Raw genomic sequence first — 23,992 nt, 5'->3', positions numbered from 1 at the left:
CTCTCCCTACTCAAGCCTCCACCCCCGCCTCCCTCCCCTCTAATCCTCCTCACCGGACCCCCTCCCGAACTCCTACATCCTCTCCTCCGCCCTCAAGTCCTCCCCTCTCCCCATCGGCCGCACCCTCCACTCCCTCGCCCTCAAGCTCCTCCCACTCTCCAACCCCTTCGTCTCCACCTCCCTCCTCGATATGTATTATAAGTGTGGCAGCTTGGAAGATGTGTGCTTGGTGTTTGATAAAATGCCTGAGAAGGACGTTGTTGCTTGGAATTCAATGATTGCTGGTCACGCAATGCATGGACACAGCCGGTGTAAGGTATTTTCTACTAAATATTTCTAGGAGTTCATGTACACACTCTTATATGAAGTTAATGTTGACAAAAATTGGAACTAAAAGTCATACATTTTTAGGAATTAATGTAACTTCTGATTGTAAGCTTATGGGAGTTTAATGTCAACGGTGTTAATTTGCTGAGGTAAGCGACAAGTATCATGTTATAATAGTTTTTTTTGTTGTTCCAGGAAAGGCAGAGGCCTATCTCAATGAAGAGTAGAACTGGACTTCGTGATGGAAAGCTTTGTTTGGACTCAAAGGTATTCGTTCCCTATAGTTGGAGTAGAAGCAGAATAGAGTTCTATTTAGATAATAATATTCAACAAGCTTAATGAGGGCTTAATTAATTTGTTTGCATATATGTTCACGGGTGCAAGATGAACAATATATATAAGGCAAATTTTTTATTAGAGGTTAGTTAAATGTAAGCAGGATTAGATAATTGAGGTCTATGGATTAGTATTTGAAGTCCAAGGGTATTTTTGTCCACGGCCATGATCACCTGCTACGCGAAGCCCGACGATTTGGAGACCGCGCGACAGATGTTTGATGGAACGACCGCGCGAGATTGCGTCTGTTGGGACGCGATGATCAATGGGGTACGCGGAGCACGGGCGAGATTGCTATTCCCTGTAACATTTCTGTTGTATTTAATGTTCTCAACCATGTAATGTATATGTTTGTTTAGTAGTCTTTGTCCTCTGAATTATGGTAAATAATTGAAACTTTTAGTGTTATAGTTGATGATGTTGGAGTTTAATTTAGCTGTCCGATATCATATTATCGTTCAATATCTAATGACAAACTTTACTGAATTATATTTGAACCTTCTATTGTTAACTGAAGCGAAGGTGATTGAAGTAAAGCATCCGAAGTTGAGGCTATGTAAGTTTCTTGTTAGGCTTTCGTTATTTAAATTGACGTTGTAATATAGAAATTTATTACTTCTACTTTTTGCATTTCTATTATATTAAATATTGTTGGAAACATATATAATAGTTTGAAATTTTTATTATGTTATTATTAGTATGTTTGCAGTACAATTCAGCGCACTGTCTCTAATGAACAAGTGTACTTCGTTTATATTACCAATTACATTCACTACAGCCACTATTTTCACTTTATACCATTCTAGTATCTTGCAAAATAAAATACACACAATTATATGTTATTTGATAAATACACATATGGATAGGACAAATGCTCCAATTCATGTCGTAGGCTTTAATTTATGAACTGTATTTTGCAAATTTCATGTAGTACACTTTACTATGTTTATGATGATCTTCAATCTTTACTGTGGTTTCCATTTGTGAGAATATTCTTAATTAACTAAGCTAGAATAGCGTTAGAGATGAAGAGTTTAGATTCACTGATATAAAATATTGTTAGCCTGTCATATTTATACATACATGTATACTGCAGGGATCACCACAGAATGACAAAGGATGGGGAAAATTAGTAATAATTTAGTCCTGAGCATGTCTTCCTTTTGATTCTTTAAAAAATGACTAAGCAATGTTTGATCCTGAGCATTTTTCTTTTGTATAATCTAGTGGATTCTAACTCGAGGTCATAATTTTTGTCAGATTATGTTATGGAAGGAGAGGTCTAAAGTTGTATGTATAACGTCTTCTTTTAGATGATTGAATGCAGACTTTATATCGAGTTGGGATAACTGCTCACATTGGCTATCTCTAGCATATTCAAACTTTGGTTTGGTTGTCACGCTTGAATTTGAATCTTGGTATTGTTTTCTCAATGATTTTCAGTGCCTTATCTCCAATGGATAAGTAGGAGAAGCAGCTAGGTGAGGAGACGCTGAGGGGAAAATAGAGATGCTGGGAAAGGAGATGCTGAGGGGAAGGGTCATTAAAGAAATCTAGAAATTATTCGTGAATTGGTTCAATTGGCGATTAGAGTTATCAGAGAATTGGTTCATTTCTCATGATTTTAATGATAACAAGTAGTATATTATGTCTAATCCTCCTCACCGGACCCCCTCCCGAACTCCTACATCCTCTCCTCCGCCCTCAAGTCCTCCCCTCTCCCCATCGGCCGCACCCTCCACTCCCTCGCCCTCAAGCTCCTCCCACTCTCCAACCCCTTCGTCTCCACCTCCCTCCTCGATATGTATTATAAGTGTGGCAGCTTGGAAGATGTGTGCTTGGTGTTTGATAAAATGCCTGAGAAGGACGTTGTTGCTTGGAATTCAATGATTGCTGGTCACGCAATGCATGGACACAGCCGGTGTAAGGTATTTTCTACTAAATATTTCTAGGAGTTCATGTACACACTCTTATATGAAGTTAATGTTGACAAAAATTGGAACTAAAAGTCATACATTTTTAGGAATTAATGTAACTTCTGATTGTAAGCTTATGGGAGTTTAATGTCAACGGTGTTAATTTGCTGAGGTAAGCGACAAGTATCATGTTATAATAGTTTTTTTTGTTGTTCCAGGAAAGGCAGAGGCCTATCTCAATGAAGAGTAGAACTGGACTTCGTGATGGAAAGCTTTGTTTGGACTCAAAGGTATTCGTTCCCTATAGTTGGAGTAGAAGCAGAATAGAGTTCTATTTAGATAATAATATTCAACAAGCTTAATGAGGGCTTAATTAATTTGTTTGCATATATGTTCACGGGTGCAAGATGAACAATATATATAAGGCAAATTTTTTATTAGAGGTTAGTTAAATGTAAGCAGGATTAGATAATTGAGGTCTATGGATTAGTATTTGAAGTCCAAGGGTATTTTTGTCTACCAGACTATTTTCACGAACTCATGCTTATACATATAACATTGTCCTCAATCAAGATATAGGATTAAGAAATACTTCTTAAAAAAATTTTAAACGCGTATATTGGTTCTACATGCATGATAATTGAATAATATACATGCGTATTGATTAAACAATCTAATTTAATCTAATAAGAAAATAACAAAGACGTGTACCTGTTGAAGGAGATGAAAGTGCTGTGAAAATTGTTACAATTTCTTGATCTTAAAAAAGATGTAATATACAAACATATAATATAATTAATTACCTTAAAATAATCCAATCTAACCTAATAAGAAGAAAATAACAAAGTCACATACTTGTTGAAGGAGACGAATGTGCTAAGAAAATTATTGTCATTTCTTGGTTTATATATATCGATACGTTATGTTGCATGTGAGAGGATAACAATTATAAAGAGAGTTCTATTTAAATAATAATATTCAACAAGCTTAATTAGGGATTAATTAATTTGTTTGCATTTATGTTCACGGGTGCAAGATGGGCAATATATATAAGGTAGATGGTCTATTAAAGAATTCTATGATAATAGTAACTCTACAATGATATAACAAACAAATCCAACTCAGAAGGGTTAACATACAAAAGTGGCTATAACAATTCAAAAATAAAAAAATCTCGTCAAAGTATGAGATAATTGAATAATATACATAACGAACAAATCCAACTCCTACTTAAAAGATAAAACAAATTCATAAAGACTATTAAATTGAATTGATGTAAAATTCTCCTAGCATTAGGATTAAGTAAACATGAAAATAGCTGGATATGAAGGGCTTACATGCAAAAGTGGCTACAACAGTTCAAAAAAAATATCGCCAAAGTATGAGATAATTGAATAATATACATGCATATTAAGCCAGTCAGTTAAACGAAAATTTTGATTGGAGGTTAGTTAAAAGGAAGTGAGAATAGATAATTTAGGTCTATGGATTAGTATTTGAGTTTTAAGGGTATTTTTGTTTACCAAAAGATTTTCCCGAACTCGTACTTTTAAAGGGGGTAGGATTAAGTTCTTTAAGTTTCTCATAGTTTTCCCCATGTCGGACTAAAATTTTGGTGCATCATAGTCATCCCAATTTATGCATGCAATGTTCTTGTCGTGTTTGTCAATAATTGGTCAATTGCAATGTCACTAAAAAGATATTTTCATTAACTATTAAGGTACAACAACTAGCAAAAGTTTTCTGATTTTGAATCTCACCTTTCAAAAGATCCTCCTTTTTTTTCAAACGTTTCTTTTTCCTTCAAAAGCTTTTCTTTTTCCTTCTCGAATTCCTTTTTAAACAGTAGGCATTTTTCGCAAACAGTTTTTGTTTTCAAATCATTTTTCAGTTTATCTACTTCACATTCGAAATTTTTCTTAGAAGTTTTGATTTCTAATTCAAGCATAGAGCACCTCTCACAAATTCTACTTTCTTGCGAAGCATGTTTTTCTTCGATTTTAGCAAGAAGAGTTTTCAACGTTTTATTTTCATTTTCTAGCTTTTCATTTCTTATTTTCAAGTTATAATCATCTTCTTGCAATTTGTAATTTATTTCTTGAAACTCCTTTATGCTAGCATGTTATTGTTCTATCATGGTGTACATGTTATCACAAATCGCAATAATGTCAGACTTGGACAAGGGTTGTACCTCATCTTCATTGTTGTTCTTGTCGACGTCTCCCATTAAGCACAATGTCAAGAAAGCGTCCTCCATTTCGGGATCATTCTCATCATCATCATCCCAGGTCACCATCATTGATTTTTCACGAATTTTAGAAATAGACATTCAGCTTTCAAATGGCCTGATTTCCCGCAACCCAACCTAAAACAGATCTAGAGTCCAAAATAAGTATAAAAGACGATACAAATCGACAACGAAAAAAGGAACAAAGTTTATAGAAGCTCAATGTTGTCTTTATCGCGTCGATCTGGAATTTTCTAAGGTAGTACTCACTGTATAATTGGTATTGTCACGTCCATCTCTGAGTCTACTTCGCACAACTTCTGACGGATCACAAAACAGAGATTTTGATGAATTTCTACGAATTTTTGAGCGAAGTCTGTGCAAGGAGGATTTGCATATTCTATTGTCTTTGTAGCATCAATCTGGAATTTTCTAAAGTAGCACTCACTGTAAAACTAGTATTAACGCGTCTGGCTCTGAGTCTACTTCGTACAGCTTTTGACGGATCACAAAACGAAGATTTTTACCAATTTTTGAGCAAAGCCTGCGCAAGAAGTATCTGCGAATTTTGCTGTATTCTGCTCTCTTTTTTTTAATCTCACTTCGTCGTCATTAACAGCCTTTAAGTAGGCTTTGCTAGCCCTAATCTGCTTAGGGTTTAATTCTGCCCTTTGGATATGACTTGTGGCACAATCTGGGGCCATAGAAAAGTCAAAACACCCATAAAACACTTTGTACACATACATGTATAGGACTCTGTATTTGTACCGCTTTTCTGCACTCCATATGCCACGTGGCATGCAATTATTGGCTGAAATATCCTCTTGTGGTCCCTTGCTTGTTTTTCTCTCCCCCTTCAGTGGCGCACCCATACGAGGTAGGGCCCGCTTGCAGCTAAAATCACGCGCATTTGATGCGCGCCGCTAGATCGACGCAAGGCTGAACGGATCGGAGACACGTGGTCTGTAACGGTGAGATATGCACAGTAAATCTTAGTTAGGCTTGTTTGTGTGGGTTTTTTCCTACACACTTTGAACTAGGCCTGGCGGAAATCTTGTAAAAAATTTTTTCTTGGGCTTTGGAAATAGTATGCGCCGCACGCGCGCGCGCGCGCGCACACACACACACACATATATATATAATGTATGTATGTAAGTATGTATAGTATATATGTATATATGTATAAGTATATATAACTGTATATATATTAATTATATATTTGTAAAACGTTCATAGGGGTTTGTTATTATTAAACAAGGTTCATAGACGATCATACCCAACAGGATTAGCCCCTGATCAATGGGTGATGAACCCCTATTTATACCTAGCTGAGTGGGGTAGAAATGTAACTATGGCCAAATCCAGGTAAGAAGTAGTAAGACGTAAGAATTGGAAGAACTAATAGCAAACTCAATGATTTGAGGGATTATGTTTAAAATATTAAAGATTTGATGAGCCTGATATAAAGATTTGATAAGAATAATATACAAAAAAAAGGAATAGAATCTGTTATAACATCAATTAGCCTAAGTATTAATCTTCCTCATGAAGCCGACATGTGCCGGATCTTAGCATCAATGATGCCAGCTCAACCCAGCCTGAGGTGACTTTAGTCACTTGGGCACTCGACCTTCCAGAGCCAGGACGAGTTGACACCAGCTCTCATTTGACCCATCATTCGAATCAACCACCCGCATTCACTCGGCTGTACTGGTAACTTGTGAGGCCGACTAGAAAGGTGGTACTTATCGTTCCTCTCGCAAAGCTGAATCAAGAGGTGGTTTGACCTTGAAAGCGACGCCAATAGCTATCCATTACCATCATCATGCATACATCCTTTTCCGTTCAACCTGCAACCTGCACAACTCAACACACAAATCAGAACGTTCATAGGGGTTTGTTATTATTAAACAAGGTTCATAGACGATCATACCCAACAGGATTAGCCCCTGCTCAGTGGGTGATGAACCCCTATTTATACCTAGCTAAGTGGGGTGGAAATGTAACTATGGCCGAATCCAGGCAGAAAGCTGGATTAGCAGATATCTTTACAGTTTTCGACCGCATAGGCAATTAGTCATCCTCGAGGACATGAGGGTGATTGAGGGGGTATGGTGAGTGATGAATCATGAGGACTCGTGGCATCCATGATGATGATAATGGATAGCTATTGGCGTCGCTTTCAAGGTCAAACCGCCTCTTGATTCGGCTTTGTGAGAGGAACGATAAGTACCGCCTTTCTAGTTGGCCTCGCAAGTTGTCAATACAGCCGAGTGAATGAGGGTGGTTGATTCGAATGATGGGTCGAATGAGAGCTGGTGTCAACTCGTCCTAGCTCTGGAAGGTCGAGTGCCCAAGTGACTCGAGTCACCTCTGGCTAGGTTGAGCTGGCATCATTGATGCTAAGATCCGGCACATGTCGGCTTCATGAGGATGATCAATACTTAGGCTAATTGATGTTATAACAGATTCTATTCCTTTTTTTTGGTATTATTCTTATCAAATCTTTATATCAGCCTCATCAAATCTTTAGTATTTTAAACATAATCACTCAAATCATTGAGTTTGCTATTAGTTCTTCCAATTCTTACGTCTTACTACTTCTCTTGCTTGAAGGTATTGATTGAAACAGTTTATAAAATTTGGAGACCTAATAGCAGTGTCAATGATTTAGAGGACTAGTTTTGACATTTGAGGGACCTATAATAGCAATTTCAATCCTTTGAGAAACTAAATTTCAAAATATTAAAGATTAATATGGAAAGTTCCCATTTCCGTATTAGGCCTTCAAATCTTCTTATTTGTATTTTACACCTTTAATTAAACTAAAAGCAAACTAATGGATTTGTGTATTAGTAGGTTGTTATTTAAAACAATTAATGAATTTGATGGGTTATAACATTATAACTTGTAAAATATGGGTGTTCTTTACGAAATAATTTAATTTTTCAATTGGGTCGACCTCGGTCCAATGCAATAACAGACGGGACGGTTTGAATCCGACCCCGTTAAATTTTCTACCCAACCCGATAAACAAGCCCTTCTAGTTAAACCTTATCGGATCCGGATACCTAATACAATTGCCTACCCGAACCGACTCTTAATTTTCAAATCACGCCAATGTTTCCTGATATAGAATTCAGACATGTTTTCTAAAACAAGTCGATCCAAGTCCTTCGTTAACGATACTTACCAAATATGGCTCTGGTTATTTCAAGTCATTGTTGTATTAGGATAGATTCTTATGTATTTATCTGCAAACAAATACCCTGCTGATAGAAAATTACACGAAAAGGCTCTGAAGATCGAGAACTTGCTTGAGAACCCGCATGAAAATGTAAGTTTTTTCTTTTAATTATTGAAATTTTCTTTGAAAATGTGTTAATGTCTTGCTCGGATCATTCTAGTCTGAAAATGGGTTTTTTAAGGGATTGTGGATTGTCTTCGACCTGTTTGTTCTTCTAGATATGATCAGAAAACACAGGATTAAATTGTGTTAATCTCACATGGAATTCAAAGGTTTCACTCTGCAATGAGTTATTGCTATTAATAAACCTCCTATTCCTAATCGAGAAGAGGAACAGTATTAAGTTAATCAACCTCCTAATCCTAATCACTAGTACAGGAATAGGTACAGGAACAGGATTAAATTGTTAAACCTCGTAATCCTAATCTCTATGGGAATAGGATTTAGTTAAACCTCGTATTCATAATGACTGTAGGAATTGAATTAAGTCAGTAAACCTCCTAATCCTAATCCCAAGCAAAATAGATCCATGGTTGCAACTTTGGATGTACATTTAGGATGTACATTATCAATGCAAGAGGTATTATCCAAAGTTGAGATGTCTGATTGAACTCTAGAGAAGATGGTCGGGTCATCTGCTTGGATTGAATGTGAGGTATAAGGCTATGGAGATCTATATTCAGAAATTGTGGAAAGAAATTGGCAATCCCCAATTTCACTTACTAAAAGCTGGAATTTTACCTAGCAATAGCTCGTAAAAAATATAAAATAAAAATAAAAATAAAAATAAAAATCAAACACGGCATTAGGTAAGAGTACTACTTCTAATCTTTAGAGATGGACTTCAATGCTATAAATTCAATAAAGAAACTGTAGAAAAAACATCAAATAATGAGGAAAAAATCAGCCAGGAAAATAATCTCACCTAAATTTCCAATGCCTCCCAATCCAATCTAAGCTTCTGATATTCTACTAGTAATGTCTTCATCATCGTCTTCTTCCATCGTCGGAGAGAGGACTCGACGGCGAGAAAATTGTTACTTACTGATGAGAGAGAAAGAGAGAGTTGTATTTTTCTGTGAAACTTCTACAAGGGCCCAATGAAAAGAGAGCAATTTAGAAATGTAATATCGTCATTTCAAAACAACTTAGTTCACATATAATTCAAAAGAGAAATTTAGATATGAAATTAAAACTAGAGTTTCGATTCGACCTTGTGGAACAGATCTCGAGATCTGACGGCGTGCGGTGAAGACGAGGCGGGCGAAGAAGAGGCGAAGATGATGTGATCTGATGACGTGATCTGATAAGGCGGCGACGACGAGATCCGACGATGCGGGGCGAAGATCTGTATAAGTTACTGTTGTGTATATTCCAACTCACAGTCCACATGACAGGTATATCATTTTCATGTTAACATCTTATTGCGATACAGGGGCAGTGTCGCTTAAGGCAATTTCCGTGCGTGTGATGCCCATTTTGTTTAGCCTCCTAAGAACATACAATATACTGATACTGCATTAAACAAGGGGAAAAAAATTAAAAAATGCAATATACTCTTATTTGTTAGGACTCATTTTTAAGAAACAGAAGCATGCTAGTCTTCTCCAATTTGCAAATAATTTTTTCCCCTCTCTACCCTCATTTGAAAATAATCTTATCATGTTCTTAGAATCGAGTTGTCGTTATTGGCTTAAACATTCGATCCACACTCGACGAGTTATTTTCATTGATGCATCTCCAAAACCATGTCAGTCATACCCAGAATCAAACTACCACGATATCATAGGCAACAACAATTTAGAACTAATATTAATAGAACCAATGATGATCCATCTCCAATATGAAACTTATCAACATCATCTACCACATCCCAGAACCAAAACTAATCATATTAACAACAAACCTCATCTCTCCCTAATTAATGAACCCATACCACATCCCAGAACCAAAACTAATCATATTAACAACAAACCTCATCTCTCCCTAATTAATGAACCCAAGATCACATAATTTTTATAAATTTATCACAATATCTCAAATTTCCAATTCTATCTATCACCTCCAAATGAAAATGAAATCAAACTTCATCCACAAAAAAAAGTTCCCATATCAAATTAATACAGAACCCATCTCAACCTATGAAATCCTCACTCAATATATCATTTTTCAGATTAAAACAATCAAAATCCAACCCATATTTACAACATGTAAGGTTGGAACAAAGTTTAAAAAAATCAAATTAGAACTTACCCAATTGAGCAAAATGACAACGACGAGGTTGACGGCGGTGGACGACGACTGGGATGGGCGAGATCTGTTTCGACGGCGATGATGAGCGGGACGGTGGACGATGGGTGGCAACGGGTTCGTGGTCGACCACGACGGCGGTGGGCGACGAGCGACACGACGGCGGTGGGCGGACGCGCGACACGGTGGCGGTGGGTGAGCCGGCGACACGGCAGTTCGTGGTCGTTTTGGGAATTTAGGGCTGAGAGAGAAAGGGGAAAATTATGAGAGTGATTTTGGTTTATATTTGGCAATGAAGGGGTATTTTTGGTTTTTTTACCTTCATGGTGTATAAATACAAGTGATGAAAATATAGTATTTTGAAGATTGGGTTTAAAGATAAACAAAAAAAGTGAATTGGGCTTAAAGATACAATAATAGTACTTGGGTTTAAAGATAAATGAGAGTAAACAAATGGGTCTAAAAGCAAAAACCCCTATTAAATTTGTTATTAATATAGTGTATATAGTTATTAAAGTTAGTTCCCCATGATACCCGGGATAGGATGTTTTGTAATATTCCTATACCCGTGATAGTTATTAATATAGTGTATATAGATGTTGTTAATTTCTATAGCTATATTTTGTTCGGGAATTTGTTATATTAATATAGTGTATATAGTTATTAAAGTTAGTTCCAAAATAACAATGTCATTTCCAATGTATATAGATGTTATTAATTTCTATAGCTATATTTTGTTCGGGAATTTGTTATTAATATAGTGTATATAGTTATTAAAGTTAATTCCAAAATAACAGCATCATTTCCCATCATTTAATTAAATCTGAAAATTAGAATTTGATTATAGATAGGGTAGTTCAAACTTTATAGGGGTATATTTGTCAAAAAAAGATTTTTCCGAACTCGTGCTTTTAAAGGGAGTATGATATCATAAGTTCTGAAGTAAAGAGCCAATAAATTCTCACATGGTATCAAGAATTTCCTAATTTCAGTACTCTTGTTTTCAATAATAGCTACTAGCCTGTTTTACTCCGCCCTGCATTATCGAGACTATTGTTCCAAAATAGGTATGGAATACTTCAAGGCTAAAAGTTTGTAGAGAATATGTGACACATAACTGTAATACTTATTGCATTTCTCTGACAGATGGAAATTGTTACATGTGTGCATATAAATAACATAAAGAAATATGAGAAGATTAACGTAGCCTACAGTGTCAAACTGTAAACTCGCAAGATAGGAAACATATTCATATTGGTAATTTGACTGAGATGTTTAAGATTCATGAATCTGATACGAAACTATATGAATCAGATTTCTGATACAGTGTAGCAACCATATATTATAAATGCTGACAGTTTAGAAACTAGAGCCAGTTGATTGTGTAGACTACTGCAGAAGAAGTTCTGAGGCAAGAAACCAGATGTCTATCATGCATCATCCTCATCAATCAAAATGTCTTCAATGCACCTAAACAAATATGCATATAGATGAGGAATTAGAATGAGCTATTTAACGAGGACGAATCTGCTAAGTCGTATGTAACACGTTTCTGATACAGAGCTGGTTTTGCATCAGACATTTCAAATGCTAAGAAACCGCTAATAGTAATCTACTGTAACTAAGTAGTAGTATGAAGTTTAAATTAAAAATGGTTCCCTAAAATTTCACATATTTTACACTTTGATACCGACTGACTACAAACCCTTCGAAAATCTGTTGCCATATAGGTTTCTGGCTGTCCCTCTGATGGTTGTTGCTAGTCATTTACTAGTCTTTCAGAATAAGGTAGGAATGATCCATATAGGCGGAGGCCAATGTAAGTGCTGTCCAAGATTGCGTATAGGCTTCATGCTCCCATTCTTCACATCAAACACACCCATCTCACGTGGCTCGTGTTCGAGGTTGTCAAAGTCAAAGTAGACGTCATCTGTGAAGTAGATGCAGCTCCCTCCAAGCTCTGGAAATTTTGTTGCAGAGACGGAAAATAAGGTATTTGAACCAACGAAAAAGACATTGTCCCCGAGATCATTCTCAGGGATGAATTCAGGGTTATCCGCGTCGAGCCTAATGGCCATAAATGTATTGTAATATAGGCCCTTGTATAGCATGTATAGTTTTCCGTTCAAGGACTCTACCAATAGTTTGGTCATGCCGCAATAAAATTGTATTTTCAGAGTGGATTTGGGACCAGATGTAAGGTGATGATGGTCCCATACATGGAGTACCCCTCGTGCATCCACACCATACAGTTGTCCTTTGTGGGGTATGATATCCGCGATACTGTCATGACATGCTTGTGGCAATGAAGTCCAGCTATTATCTCCAACTTTTGTGATTGCCATGTTACTGAAATCATCATCGTGCAGCCTAAAAGGGTTGTGGAGAAGAATAACTGTGAAGTCACCGCTACCATCAGCAGGAGGAGGCAAGGACAGGATTGCCTTGTAGAGAAAATAGCGACGGTCAGCCTCTACGTAGTCGCAGACATAGGGTAGAGTGGTGATAGAGGGGAGCTGGATTTGCACTCCGGTTACCGGATTCAAAAGATGCATCTCTGACATATCATAGACAGTTACGAGCCAACCGTGAGAAGATCCGATGCACACGCGTCTTCGTATCTCTGGAAGAGGGAGAGGGATGCTGTAGGTTCGATTTTCAGAGAAGCTCAAGGATTTAGCACTAATATCGTCTTCGCCGGGTAGCATGAGCCACGGGGAATCAGGCTTCGGGCGCCAGGCTTTCTCCCTAACGGCTTGGTTCCATGACTTGCAAACACGTACTCAATCTAATGTGATCCGGCAAGGTCAACTTCTGGAGGATCAGCCCGAGGAGCTCCGTTGGAAGCTCTGCACAATTTTTCTCAGCCATATCATAGATTGGTAATCCGATTCCTGTTAGGAGTTTTATTAATGTGATCATATTCCTACAGTGATTAGAATTAAGAGGTTTGTTAATTAAGAGGATTATGAGGTTTACTGACTTAATTCAATTCCTACAGTTGATTAGGATTAGGAGGTTGATTAACTTAATACTATTCCTCTTCTCGATTAGGAGGTTGATTAACTTAATACTATTCCTCTTCTCGATTAGGAATAGGGGGTTTATTAATTGCAATAACCTCATTGCAGAGTGAAACCTTTGAATTCCATGATGTGTTTTCTGATCATATCTAGAAGAACAAACAGGTCGAAGACAATCCACAATCCCTTAAAAAAACCCAGTTTCAGACTAGAATGATCCGAGCAAGACATTAACACATTATCAAAGAAAATTTCAATAATTAAAGAAAAAAAAACTTACATTTTCATGCGGGTTCTCGGGCAAGTTCTCGATCTTCGAAACCTTCTGCGGTTCTCTTGCTTTACCATCTCATTGCTTTCAACGTCTCTTCTTCTTTCTATGCTCTCTAGCTTTTTGTGTAATTTTCTATCAGCAGGGTATTTGTTTGCAGATAAATACATAAGATTCTGTCCTAATACAACAAGGATTTGAAATAACCGGAGCCATATTTGGTAAGTATCGTTAACGAAGGACTTGGATCGACTTGTTCTGAATTCTATATCAGGAAACATTAAGAGTCGGTTCGGGTAGGCAATTGTATTAGGTATCCGGATTCAAACCGTCCCGTCTGTTATTGCGTTGGACCGAAGTCGACCCAATTGAATAATTAAATTATTTCGCAAAGAACACCCATATTTTTACAAGTTATAATGTTATAACCCATCAAATTCATTAATTGTTTTAAATAACAACCTACTAATACACAAATCCATTAGTTTGCTTTTAGTTTAATTAAAGGTGTAAAATACAAATATGAAGATTTGAAGGCCTAATACGGAAATGGGAACTTAATTTCCATATTAATCTTTAATATTTTGAAATTTAGTTTCTCAAATGATTGAAATTGCTATTATAGGTCCCTCAATTGTCAAAACTATTCCTCCAAATCATTGACACTGCTATTAGGTCTCCAAATTTTGTAAACTGTTTCAATCAATACCTTCAAGCAAGAGAAGAAGTAGTAAGACGTAAGAATTGGAAGAACTAATAGCAAACTCAATGATTTGAGGGATTATGTTTAAAATACTAAAGAATTGATGAGGCTGATATAAAGATTTGATAAGAATAATACAAAAAAAAAAAAGGAATAGAATCTGTTATAACATCAATTAGCCTAAGTATTGATCATCCTCATGAAGCCGACATGTGTCGGATCTTAGCATCAATGATGCCAGCTCAACCCAGCCAGATTAGGAATCCTAATAACTTGTTATCAAAACAGATTTAGAATCATGTTACCAAAACAGATTAGGAATCCTAATAACCTGTTACCAAAACAAATTAGGAAACATATTAGGAACCTACTATCCAACACTTATCGTTCCTCTCGCAAAGCCGAATCAAGAGGCGGTTTGACCTTGAAAGCGACGCCAATAGCTATCCATTATCATCATCATGGATGCCACGAGTCCTCATGACTCATCACTCACCATACCCCCCTCAATCACCCTCATGTCCAATCGAGGATGACTAATTGCCTATGCGGTTGAAACCTGTAAAGATATCTGCTAATCCAGCTTTCTGCCTGGATTCAGCCATAGTTATATTTCTACCCCACTCAGCTAGGTATAAATAGGGGCTCATCACCCACTAATCAGGGGCTAATCCTGTTGGGTATGACCGTCTACGAACCTTGTTTAATAATAACAAACTCCTAATCCCCTATGAACGTTCTGATTTGTGTGTTGAGTTGTGCATGTTGCAGGTTGATATATATATATATATACTACGAACCTTGTTTAATAATAACAAACCCCTAATCCCCTATGAACGTTCTGATTTGTGTGTTGAGTTGTGCATGTTGCAGGTTGATATATATATATATATATATATATATGTAGTATATATATATTATATAGTATAGGGAAACAGCTGACATCTAAGGTCGACAGGCCGCTTTTGTGTCATATTTTGAGTAGCTCCCACTATAAGGACCACGCGGCCTAAAATCAACTATATATTTCACTACGAATAAAACTTGTTTTTTGCGACGCGCTCTCGGTGCTTGTAACGCTTGATCTAGACAATGTCGTAGACGCCAAACACACATCAAGCTTGCTTGGGATGAACAACCCGTCGTCGGTGTTTTAACCCTGTTGTTGAGGGGCCGTGCAGATAAGTTATATTCATGCTTCGTACCGCTACCGGTTAAAGATTGCCGCGTGAATGCTGATGCAATGGTTCAAATATTCGATCGCCACACCCCCGATGGGTTTTTAGTCCGCAACAATTGATGTGTTTTGCCCGTCTTTAAGAGACATGTAGATCACACATTCAGACCGGAGGTCGGATGCACAATTGAGTTGTGCATGTTGCAGGTTGATATATATATATATATACTACGAACCTTGTTTAATAATAACAAACCCCTAATCCCCTATGAACGTTCTGATTTGTGTGTTGAGTTGTGCATGTTGCAGGTTGATATATATATATATATACTACGAACCTTGTTTAATAATAACAAACCCCTAATCCCCTATGAACGTTCTGATTTATATATATATATATATATATATATATATATATATATGTTTTGACAGAATTAAAGTTGGTGGGACCTACAAGCTTTGTTAAAATATGAAAGGAATCTTTACATAGTTCTGAAAGGATTCTATAAAAGAAGAAAGAGTTGATGCATTCAGGGAGGCGTTTTGAAGAGTTGAAGTCTTATCCTCTCTAGTGGAATCCCTCCGGTTTCCCTTTTTTAAGTTTTAAGTTTTAGTTTGAGTCTGAGTGAGGTTTGCTTTTAACCTTCCTTTTGAGTGTTTGTAAGATAAGTGTGCTCTACTACTACTAGTTCCAACGGATCTCCCAGCTTTCGGTTTGTAAGTGTTTAAGTTTATTTCCTTTCCAGTTTGTAAATCTCTTATGTAAATACTATCTAGTTTGCTTCTGTCACTGTTCATTTCCGCCTCTATTACTGTTCATTACTGTTCACGCTGTTACTGTTCATTTTTACTATTTTTTTAATATTTTCTTCTTTTATTTTTGATATACATGTGAACGAAGAAGAAGATATAGCTATAAACAATAGATATATCCTCTCCTCCGTCTACACAGTATTCCCCACGAGCTAGCTCTATCGTATCAAGGCTAAACAAGTCCTGGTCACGATTGGTATCAGAGCCAAGTTAGCCGGTGGAGGAGTCGGCCTGCGGTGGTGAAACCATAGACCCCGTAGCCGGTGTATATCCTCGTGAGAAACAACTCACTTTTTGTTTCTAGTGCTTTTTCTACAATAAAACAATTGTAGATATTTGTAGTAAAAAACTACTACAAATACTGTATGCTTGATTGCTTTAACTTCTAAAGCGCTATCTTTATTTCATTTTTCAGAGCTTTAATTATAAGCATTTTATTATTCAGCCTTATTGCTTTATAATAGCTTTAATCGGAAGCACTTCTCTTGCTTTACTGCTTTATTTGAATTAAATTTTAATTCTCTATATTTTCTAGTATGATCTAGAATCTCTAGCATAATCTAGTTCTCTTTTTTGTTCTCTTTTTACTTGCCTTCGTCGCAACTTACACAGCTTTGTTCTGTGTTCATCCGGTGTTGTTGACTGGTGATGACACTGTGAACCTTTTAGAGTTCTTCTTATGCTTAGTTTTTAGCTTGATCTTTTACTATCTGCTTTAAAGTCTTTATTTTCTTAACTAGTTATCGAAGTTCACACGGTTTTGCCCGCTAAGCTTTGTTTGCGTCTAGGGCCTTTCTGTCCGTGTTCATCCCTTGCTGTTGACAGGTTGAGTCTTAAAGTCTTTCTTTAGATGCCTAAGTTTCTAAGCTATCCTTGTGTCAAAACCATGACGGTTAAAAATTAATATCTTAAATTTAAAAATATAAATGTTATTGAAGATTTCAATAATAAATCATCCTTTGAAATCGATAAAGATTTCCTAAGGAAAGATTTTAATTCTTTTAAAAACAAAGAGAAAAAGGAATGGTTTTTTCAAGCATATGACAAAGACTTTAGATCATCTATTAGAACCTTATATTATGATTTCATGCGAACCAACAAGCAAAATATACCTTTTTTCTTATGGTTTGAAGCCATATATTTAGAAGATCTAAAACACTCTCTTAAACATCTTCCTATTAGAATAAAGAAATAGAATCTTTACATCCACCCTTTGAACCAATAAAGGTAGGAAATGAAGATATTAAAGCTGTCCCTATCACATCTTTGGAACCTTCTAGTTGGGTACCCTTGCAAAGGGATATTACCCTTGTATCCGAACAAAATAATTTTGCCAATATTCACCTTCAGACAATAGGTAAACAAACGGATAGAATTGAAAATATGATTCTTGATATAAGGAAACCTCTGGTTACGCCACCTTTTCCACCTTAGATTTTTACCAATAACAAATTAAGAAATAATAAACCTTTTGATTATACCATCTTTTCCACCTCAGATTTTTACCAATACCAAATTAAGGAATAATAAACCTTTTGATGATCAAATCCAGGATTTTAATGAAGAATCAACCAAGAGATTAAAAGATATAGAAAAAGGAAAATCTCTTGCAATCAATGACCTATCTGATCTTGCTAGTGGCATATGTTCATCCTTTTCCGGTCAATTACAAGGATGGTGGGATCGGTATCTTACTGATACACAAAAACATAATATTTTAAATAGTTATAAAAAATCCCAATATGGTGAACCTATCCTTGATAAGACAGGACATGTGATTAATGATGCTGTCTACACCCTGCTCCTTGCTATATATCATCACTTTATAGGCCTTGTCGATAAACTTCAAGATAAAGTCAGGGAACAACTCATAAATTTTAGGTGTAAAACCCTTACAGACTTTAAATGGTACAAAGATGTGTTTTTGTCAAAAATTTACCAACTACATGATTGTAATAATCCCATTTGGAAAGAAAAGTTTATTTCTGGCCTTCCACCTTTATTTGCCGAAAACGTTAGAACTTCTCTTAAAGAACAATGTAAGGGCATCATTCTCTATGATCAAATTCCCTTCGGAGAATTAATCCAAAAGGTCAACACTATTGGTTTAAAACTTTGCAACGATATTAAAATTAAGATTCAATTAAAAAATCAAAACCTTTTAGGTAAAAGAGAATTGGGAGATTTTTGTTACCGATTTGGTTTTCAAATGGACAATCCTAGGATAAAAAATAGTCCTAAGAATTATCGCAAAACAAAATCTAATTCTAATAAAACTGAAAGAATACCAAGAAAACCTCCTAAATGAAATTTTAGGAAAAATAGAAATAATACGAAAACTCCTACATGTTATAAATGTAAACAAAAAGGACATTATGCTAATAAATGTTTTCAAAAGGAAACAAAAAAGAAGATTAACGAGTTAATATTAAACTCCAATGCCTTTACTGAAGATGAAATCGAAAAACTTATTAATACTTTAAATCTTATTGATGATAATTCTTCCTCTAACGATGAGTGCAATAATCTTTGCACTTCTAAAAAGGAAAATAGTTCTGATAATTCATCCATGACATCTTATAATATTTCTTCTGAATTAAATACCCTAGATGAACATGAACATTTCATTCTTGAGACCATTAATGCTATTACTAATCCTCAAGAAAAAGGGATACAGTTAAAGAAATATCTCGAGATGATAAAAGGTAAAAAGAGTGCCCCTTCTTCCCTAACTTTTCCATCTAAAAAGGCATCCATTGAAGACCTCAAAAAAGAACAAAAAGAAGTCAAAATTCAGCTTAAAAATCTCAAACAAGAAATTTTTACCTTAAGGTCTCAACCAAATAATACAAAATTCTCTAATAATATTGATACTGTAGAAAAGTATATAAATCAAAAATGGAAATGTGACATTATCCTTAAAATTCAGTCCAGCTTCACTGTCAAAGATACTGCTTTAATTGACACTGGAGCAGATCTAAATTGTATTAGAGAAGGCATTGTTCCCTTTCAATACTTTGAAAAAATGACCCACAGCCTTTCTTCTGCGGGTGGACATAGTCTTAGTATTGAATATAAACTTTCTGATGTTCATGTTTGCAATAAAGGTTTATGTTTGAAAACATCCTTTATCTTGGTCAAAAACTTACAACAAAGCATTATCCTTGGCACTCCTTTCAAACCCTTTTTTGTTGATGACAATGGTCTTCGTTTTCATACAAATGGGTTTAAATATACTATCAAGTTTAACAATGCCCCTGAAGAAGGTTATCTTAATTATTTAGTCTTATCTTTATCTTATAAAGAAAAATTCCTTCAAGACATTTCTGATAAGATTAAATTAGAAAAGATAGAAAATATCTTTATCTTATAAAGAAAAATTCCTTCAAGACATTTCTGATAAGATTAAATTAGAAAAGATAGAAAAACAAATTAATGAAGAAAAATTTGCTCCTTCAAGACATTTCTGATAAGATTAAATTAGAAAAGATAGAAAAACAAATTAATGAAGAAAAATTTGCTAAAAGGATAAAACTTTTCCATGAAAAACTTAAAAATAAGTTTGTTCGGAGATTTCTCATGTTTTTTGGTTTAGAAAAAAACATGTTGTTAACCTCCCATATGAAAATGATTTCTCTGAAAATAAAATCCCTACCAAAGCTCGCCCAATACAAATGAGTCAGAGACTTTTAAGAATATGTAAGCAAGAGATTTCTGATCTACAAAAGAAAAACCTGATCAGACCCAGCTCTTCTCCTTGGAGTTGCGCAGCTTTTTATGTTGAGAATGCTGTGGAACTTGAAAGAGGAGTCCCTAGATTGGTTATCAATTACAAACCTCTTAACAAAGTCTTACAATGGATTCGATATCCTATACCAAATAAACAAGATCTAATGAAAAGATTACAAGGAACAAGATTATTTTTGAAGTTTGACATGAAATCAGGATTTTGGCAAGTACAAATTGCTGAAGAGGATCGCTATAAAACAGCTTTTACTGTCCCTTTCGGTCATTATGAGTGGAATGTTATGCCTTTTGGCTTAAAAAATGCTCCCTCTGAATTCCAGAAAATAATGAACGAAATATTTAATCCCTACACCTCTTTCACCATTGTTTACATTGATGATGTTCTTGTTTTTTCTAAAGATATCGACCAACATTGGAAACATCTACATATCTTCTTTAAAATCATTAAAGATAATGGTTTAGTTGTCTCCGCTAGAAAAATAAAACTCTTCCAAACCAAAATACAATTTTTAGGATATTCTATTAACAAAGGTACTATTTTTCTATCCAAAAAGTCATTGCCTTTGCTGATAAATTTCCTGATGAGATAAAAGACACTAAGCAATTACAAAGATTTCTAGGATGTCTTAATTATGTTTCTGATTTCTATAAAGACATTGCCTATGATAGAAAAATCCTTAGTGATCGATTAAAAAAAGATTGTACCGAATGGACAGAAAGACATTCTGAAGCGGTCAAAAGGATAAAAACTAAAGTAAAAACGTTGCCTTGTTTATCCCTTCCAGATCCTACAGCCTTTAAAATAGTTGAAACAGTTGCATCTGATTTTGGCTACGGGGGGATTCTTAAGCAAAGAGTTAACAATAAAGATGTTCTAGTAGCCTTTACTTCTGGTGCTTGGAATGACACTCGAAAAAATTATTCAACAATAAAAAAGGAAATGCTTGCTATTGTTCTTTCTATCAATAAATTTCAAAGCGATTTATTAAACCAAAAATTCTTACTTAGAATCGACTGTATGTCTGCCAAATACGATGTTCAAAACTTAGCATCTAAACAAATTTTTGCTAGATGGCAAGCTATCCTTACTGTGTTTGATTTTGATATAGAATTTATTAAGGGTGATAATAATAATTTCCTCTCCTGGGAATTTCTACAAGGATATGGCCCTGTCAAAATATCATTACCAATAGGCTCTCTCACATGAAAAAGAAAGATCTTCTTCTACTCCCTTAACACAAGACAATAAGGGAACTTATTCTCAATTTTATCAGAAAACATTGGATAAACTTGTCATCCTCGAAATGTCTGATCAGACTCTTTTACCGATTGAAATGGCAGCAAAGTTCCTTCCCAAGGAATACTACTATGTTCCGTCCATGTTTGGTAAAACTACCCTCTACTATGAGAAAATTCTTAAAGAAACAGAAAGTGCATTTGCTCATCATAGATACCGAGGTAAAGAATATAGTTACTCTCGGCTAAGAATATATCGTATTATTCCATTAAATGAATGGAACTCATATGGAAATCTCAACGTTCCGCGAAAGTTTAAAGAAAAAACTCTAATTGGTCCCCAACAATATAATTATTAGGACTATCAAGCAGCTTGGGAACATGTCCTGTATATTCAAAATCATCTGGGTAAGCATTCATGGTGGATACGTTTTATGAATCAAATGTGTCTACCAAATTGGTTTATTGAAACATTTTGGGCTAAATTTGGAGCCATCAAAGAAATTATGCCAAAAGAGATCCTCAAAAAACAAAGAAAAAATATATCTCCACTAGATATGCTTCAAATATCTATGGAATTTGGTCTCCCTTGGATTATGCAATGGGATTGGGATTGTGTTAATGACACACCATCTTATTTCGCAAGGAGTATTTCTGTAAAATGGTATGATCGATGGAATATTGCAAACTATCTTAATGGAAGAAAAATCTCTTTGCTCCCAGACTATAGTCCAGAATATGGCCTAAAAGCAAATCCTAGAAGGTCTGATATGAAGGCTATACAAGAAAGCCTTTATGATAAATTTGCGCTACAATATCCGAATGCAAGTGAAGAAAAACTAAAATCATTAACCTATATTGAAATGCTAATGATACTAGCACTAATGGATACTACATCCTCTACTTCTGAACCTGCTGAGCCATCTGAGCCTGTTAAACTAAAAGAAGAACCTGTGCTTGAAGATACTCCTATGGATAGTGAAGAAGGTTTTGACAACAATGGCGACGATTGTTACGGAATTGATCTATGATGTACCATTAATTTATGGTAAAATACACCATTAACTTATGGTAAAATTCATATACCATTAACTCATGGTAACTACTGATTAATATCAATGACTTAAACACTAAGTCGATCACCCATTATCCTTTTCAAAAAGTTTAAAAAATTACTAACTTTTATACATATTTTATTCACAGCTAAATAAAGCAGACTGCAGCTAAAATAACAGCCTACATACCTACGACCTATACATATTTTATTCACAGCTAAATAAAGCAGACTGCAGCTAAAATAACAGCCTACATACCTACGACCACTCAGCTTTGGATGCTTAAGGAAGAAGGCAATTTTTAACAAAAAGGCTACGCTACTCTACCTCTCTTAGGTTTTGACAAAATTGAAGCCGGTGGGACCTACAAGCTTTGTCATAATATGAAAGGAATCTTTGCATAGTTCCTAAAAAGTCTATAAAAGGAGAAGGAGTTGATGCGTTCAAGGGAGGCGTTTTGGAGAGCTGAAGTCTTATCCTCTCTAGTGGAATCCCTCCAGTTTCCCTTTTTTAAGTTTTAAGTTTTAGTTTGAGTCTGAGTGAGGTTTGCTTTTAATCTTTCTTTTGAGTGTTTGTAAGATAAGTGTGCTCTACTACTACTAGTTCCAACGGATCTCCCAGCTTTCGGTTTGTAAGTGTTTAAGTTTATTTTCTTTCCAGCTTGTAAATCTCTTATGTAAATGCTATCTAGTTTGCTTCTGTTACTGTTCATTTCCGCCTCTATTACTGTTCATTACTGTTCACGCTGTTACTGTTCATTTTTACTATTCTTTTCTATATTTTCTTCTTTTATTTTTGATATACATGTGAACGAAGAAGAAGATATAGCTATAAACAATAGATATATCCTCTCCTCCGTCTACACAGTATTCCCCCCGAGCTAGCTCTATCGTATCAAGGCTAAACAAGTCCTGGTCACGGTTGGTATCAGAGCCAAGTTAGCCGGTGGAGGAGTCGGCCTGCGGTGGTGAAACCATAGACCTCGTCAGCCGGTGTATATCCCCGTGAGAAACAACTCACTCTTTGTTTCTTGTGCTTATTCTACAATAAAACAATTGTAGATATTTGTAGTTAACAACTACTACAAATATTGTATGCTTGATTACTTTAAATTCTAAAAGCACTTCCTTTATTTCCTTTTTAGAGCTTTAATTCCAAGCATTTTATTATTCAGCCTCATTGCTTTATTATTGCTTTAATCTTAAGCACTTCTCTTGCTTTACTGCTTTATTTAATTCTCTATTTTTTCTAGTATGATCTAGAATCTCTAGCATTTTCTAGTTCTCTTTATTGTTCTCTTTTTACTTGCCTTCGTCGCAACTTACACAGCTTTGTTCTGTGTTCATCTGGTGTTGTTGACTGGTGGGGACACTGCGAACCTTTTAGAGTTCTTCTTATGCTTAATTTTTAGCTTGATCTTTTGTTATCTGCTTTAAAGTCTTTATTTTCTTAACTAGTTGTCGCAGTTCACACGGTTTTGCCCGCTAAGCTTTGTTTGCGTCTAGGCCTTTCTGTCCGTGTTCATCCCTTGCTGTTGACAGGTTGAGTCTTAAAGTCTTTCTTTAGATGCCTAAGTTTCTAAGCTATCCTTGTGTCAAAACCATGACAGTTAAAAATTCATATCTCAAATTTAAAAATATAAATGTTATTGAAGATTTCAATAA

At 35.5% G+C, this 23,992-nt stretch overlaps 2 protein-coding genes across 7 annotated transcripts; one reads left to right on the top strand and one right to left on the bottom strand.

The window, feature by feature from the left end:
• LOC109824609 (pentatricopeptide repeat-containing protein ELI1, chloroplastic-like) lies at window positions 120-22,524 on the top strand. Of its 6 annotated transcripts, none has more exons than XM_020391242.1 (3): window positions 120-316; window positions 523-594; window positions 12,034-12,120. In XM_020391242.1, the coding sequence occupies exons 1-3, from the start codon at window positions 191-193 to the stop codon at window positions 12,064-12,066; spliced, it is 231 nt and encodes a 76-aa protein (XP_020246831.1). In that variant the 5' UTR covers window positions 120-190; the 3' UTR covers window positions 12,067-12,120. The 6 variants fall into 6 exon arrangements, 5 of the variants coding, with proteins under 5 accessions (XP_020246831.1, XP_020246833.1, XP_020246829.1 ...); XM_020391244.1 differs by lacking the exon at window positions 12,034-12,120 and adding an exon at window positions 9,279-9,973; XR_002242687.1 differs by lacking the exons at window positions 120-316; window positions 523-594; window positions 12,034-12,120 and adding exons at window positions 2,395-2,591; window positions 2,798-2,869; window positions 22,477-22,524.
• LOC109824607 (F-box protein SKIP23-like) lies at window positions 12,056-13,169 on the bottom strand. Its single transcript, XM_020391238.1, has one exon. The coding sequence runs from the start codon at window positions 13,009-13,011 to the stop codon at window positions 12,082-12,084; it is 930 nt and encodes a 309-aa protein (XP_020246827.1). The 5' UTR covers window positions 13,012-13,169; the 3' UTR covers window positions 12,056-12,081.

Source organism: Asparagus officinalis, chromosome 9 (assembly GCF_001876935.1).
Source record: "Asparagus officinalis chromosome 9, Aspof.V1, whole genome shotgun sequence".
Classification (NCBI taxonomy): Eukaryota; Viridiplantae; Streptophyta; class Magnoliopsida; order Asparagales; family Asparagaceae; genus Asparagus; species Asparagus officinalis.
Note: the sequence above shows the minus strand (reverse complement) of the source record. Positions and strands in the feature narration are given on the sequence as shown.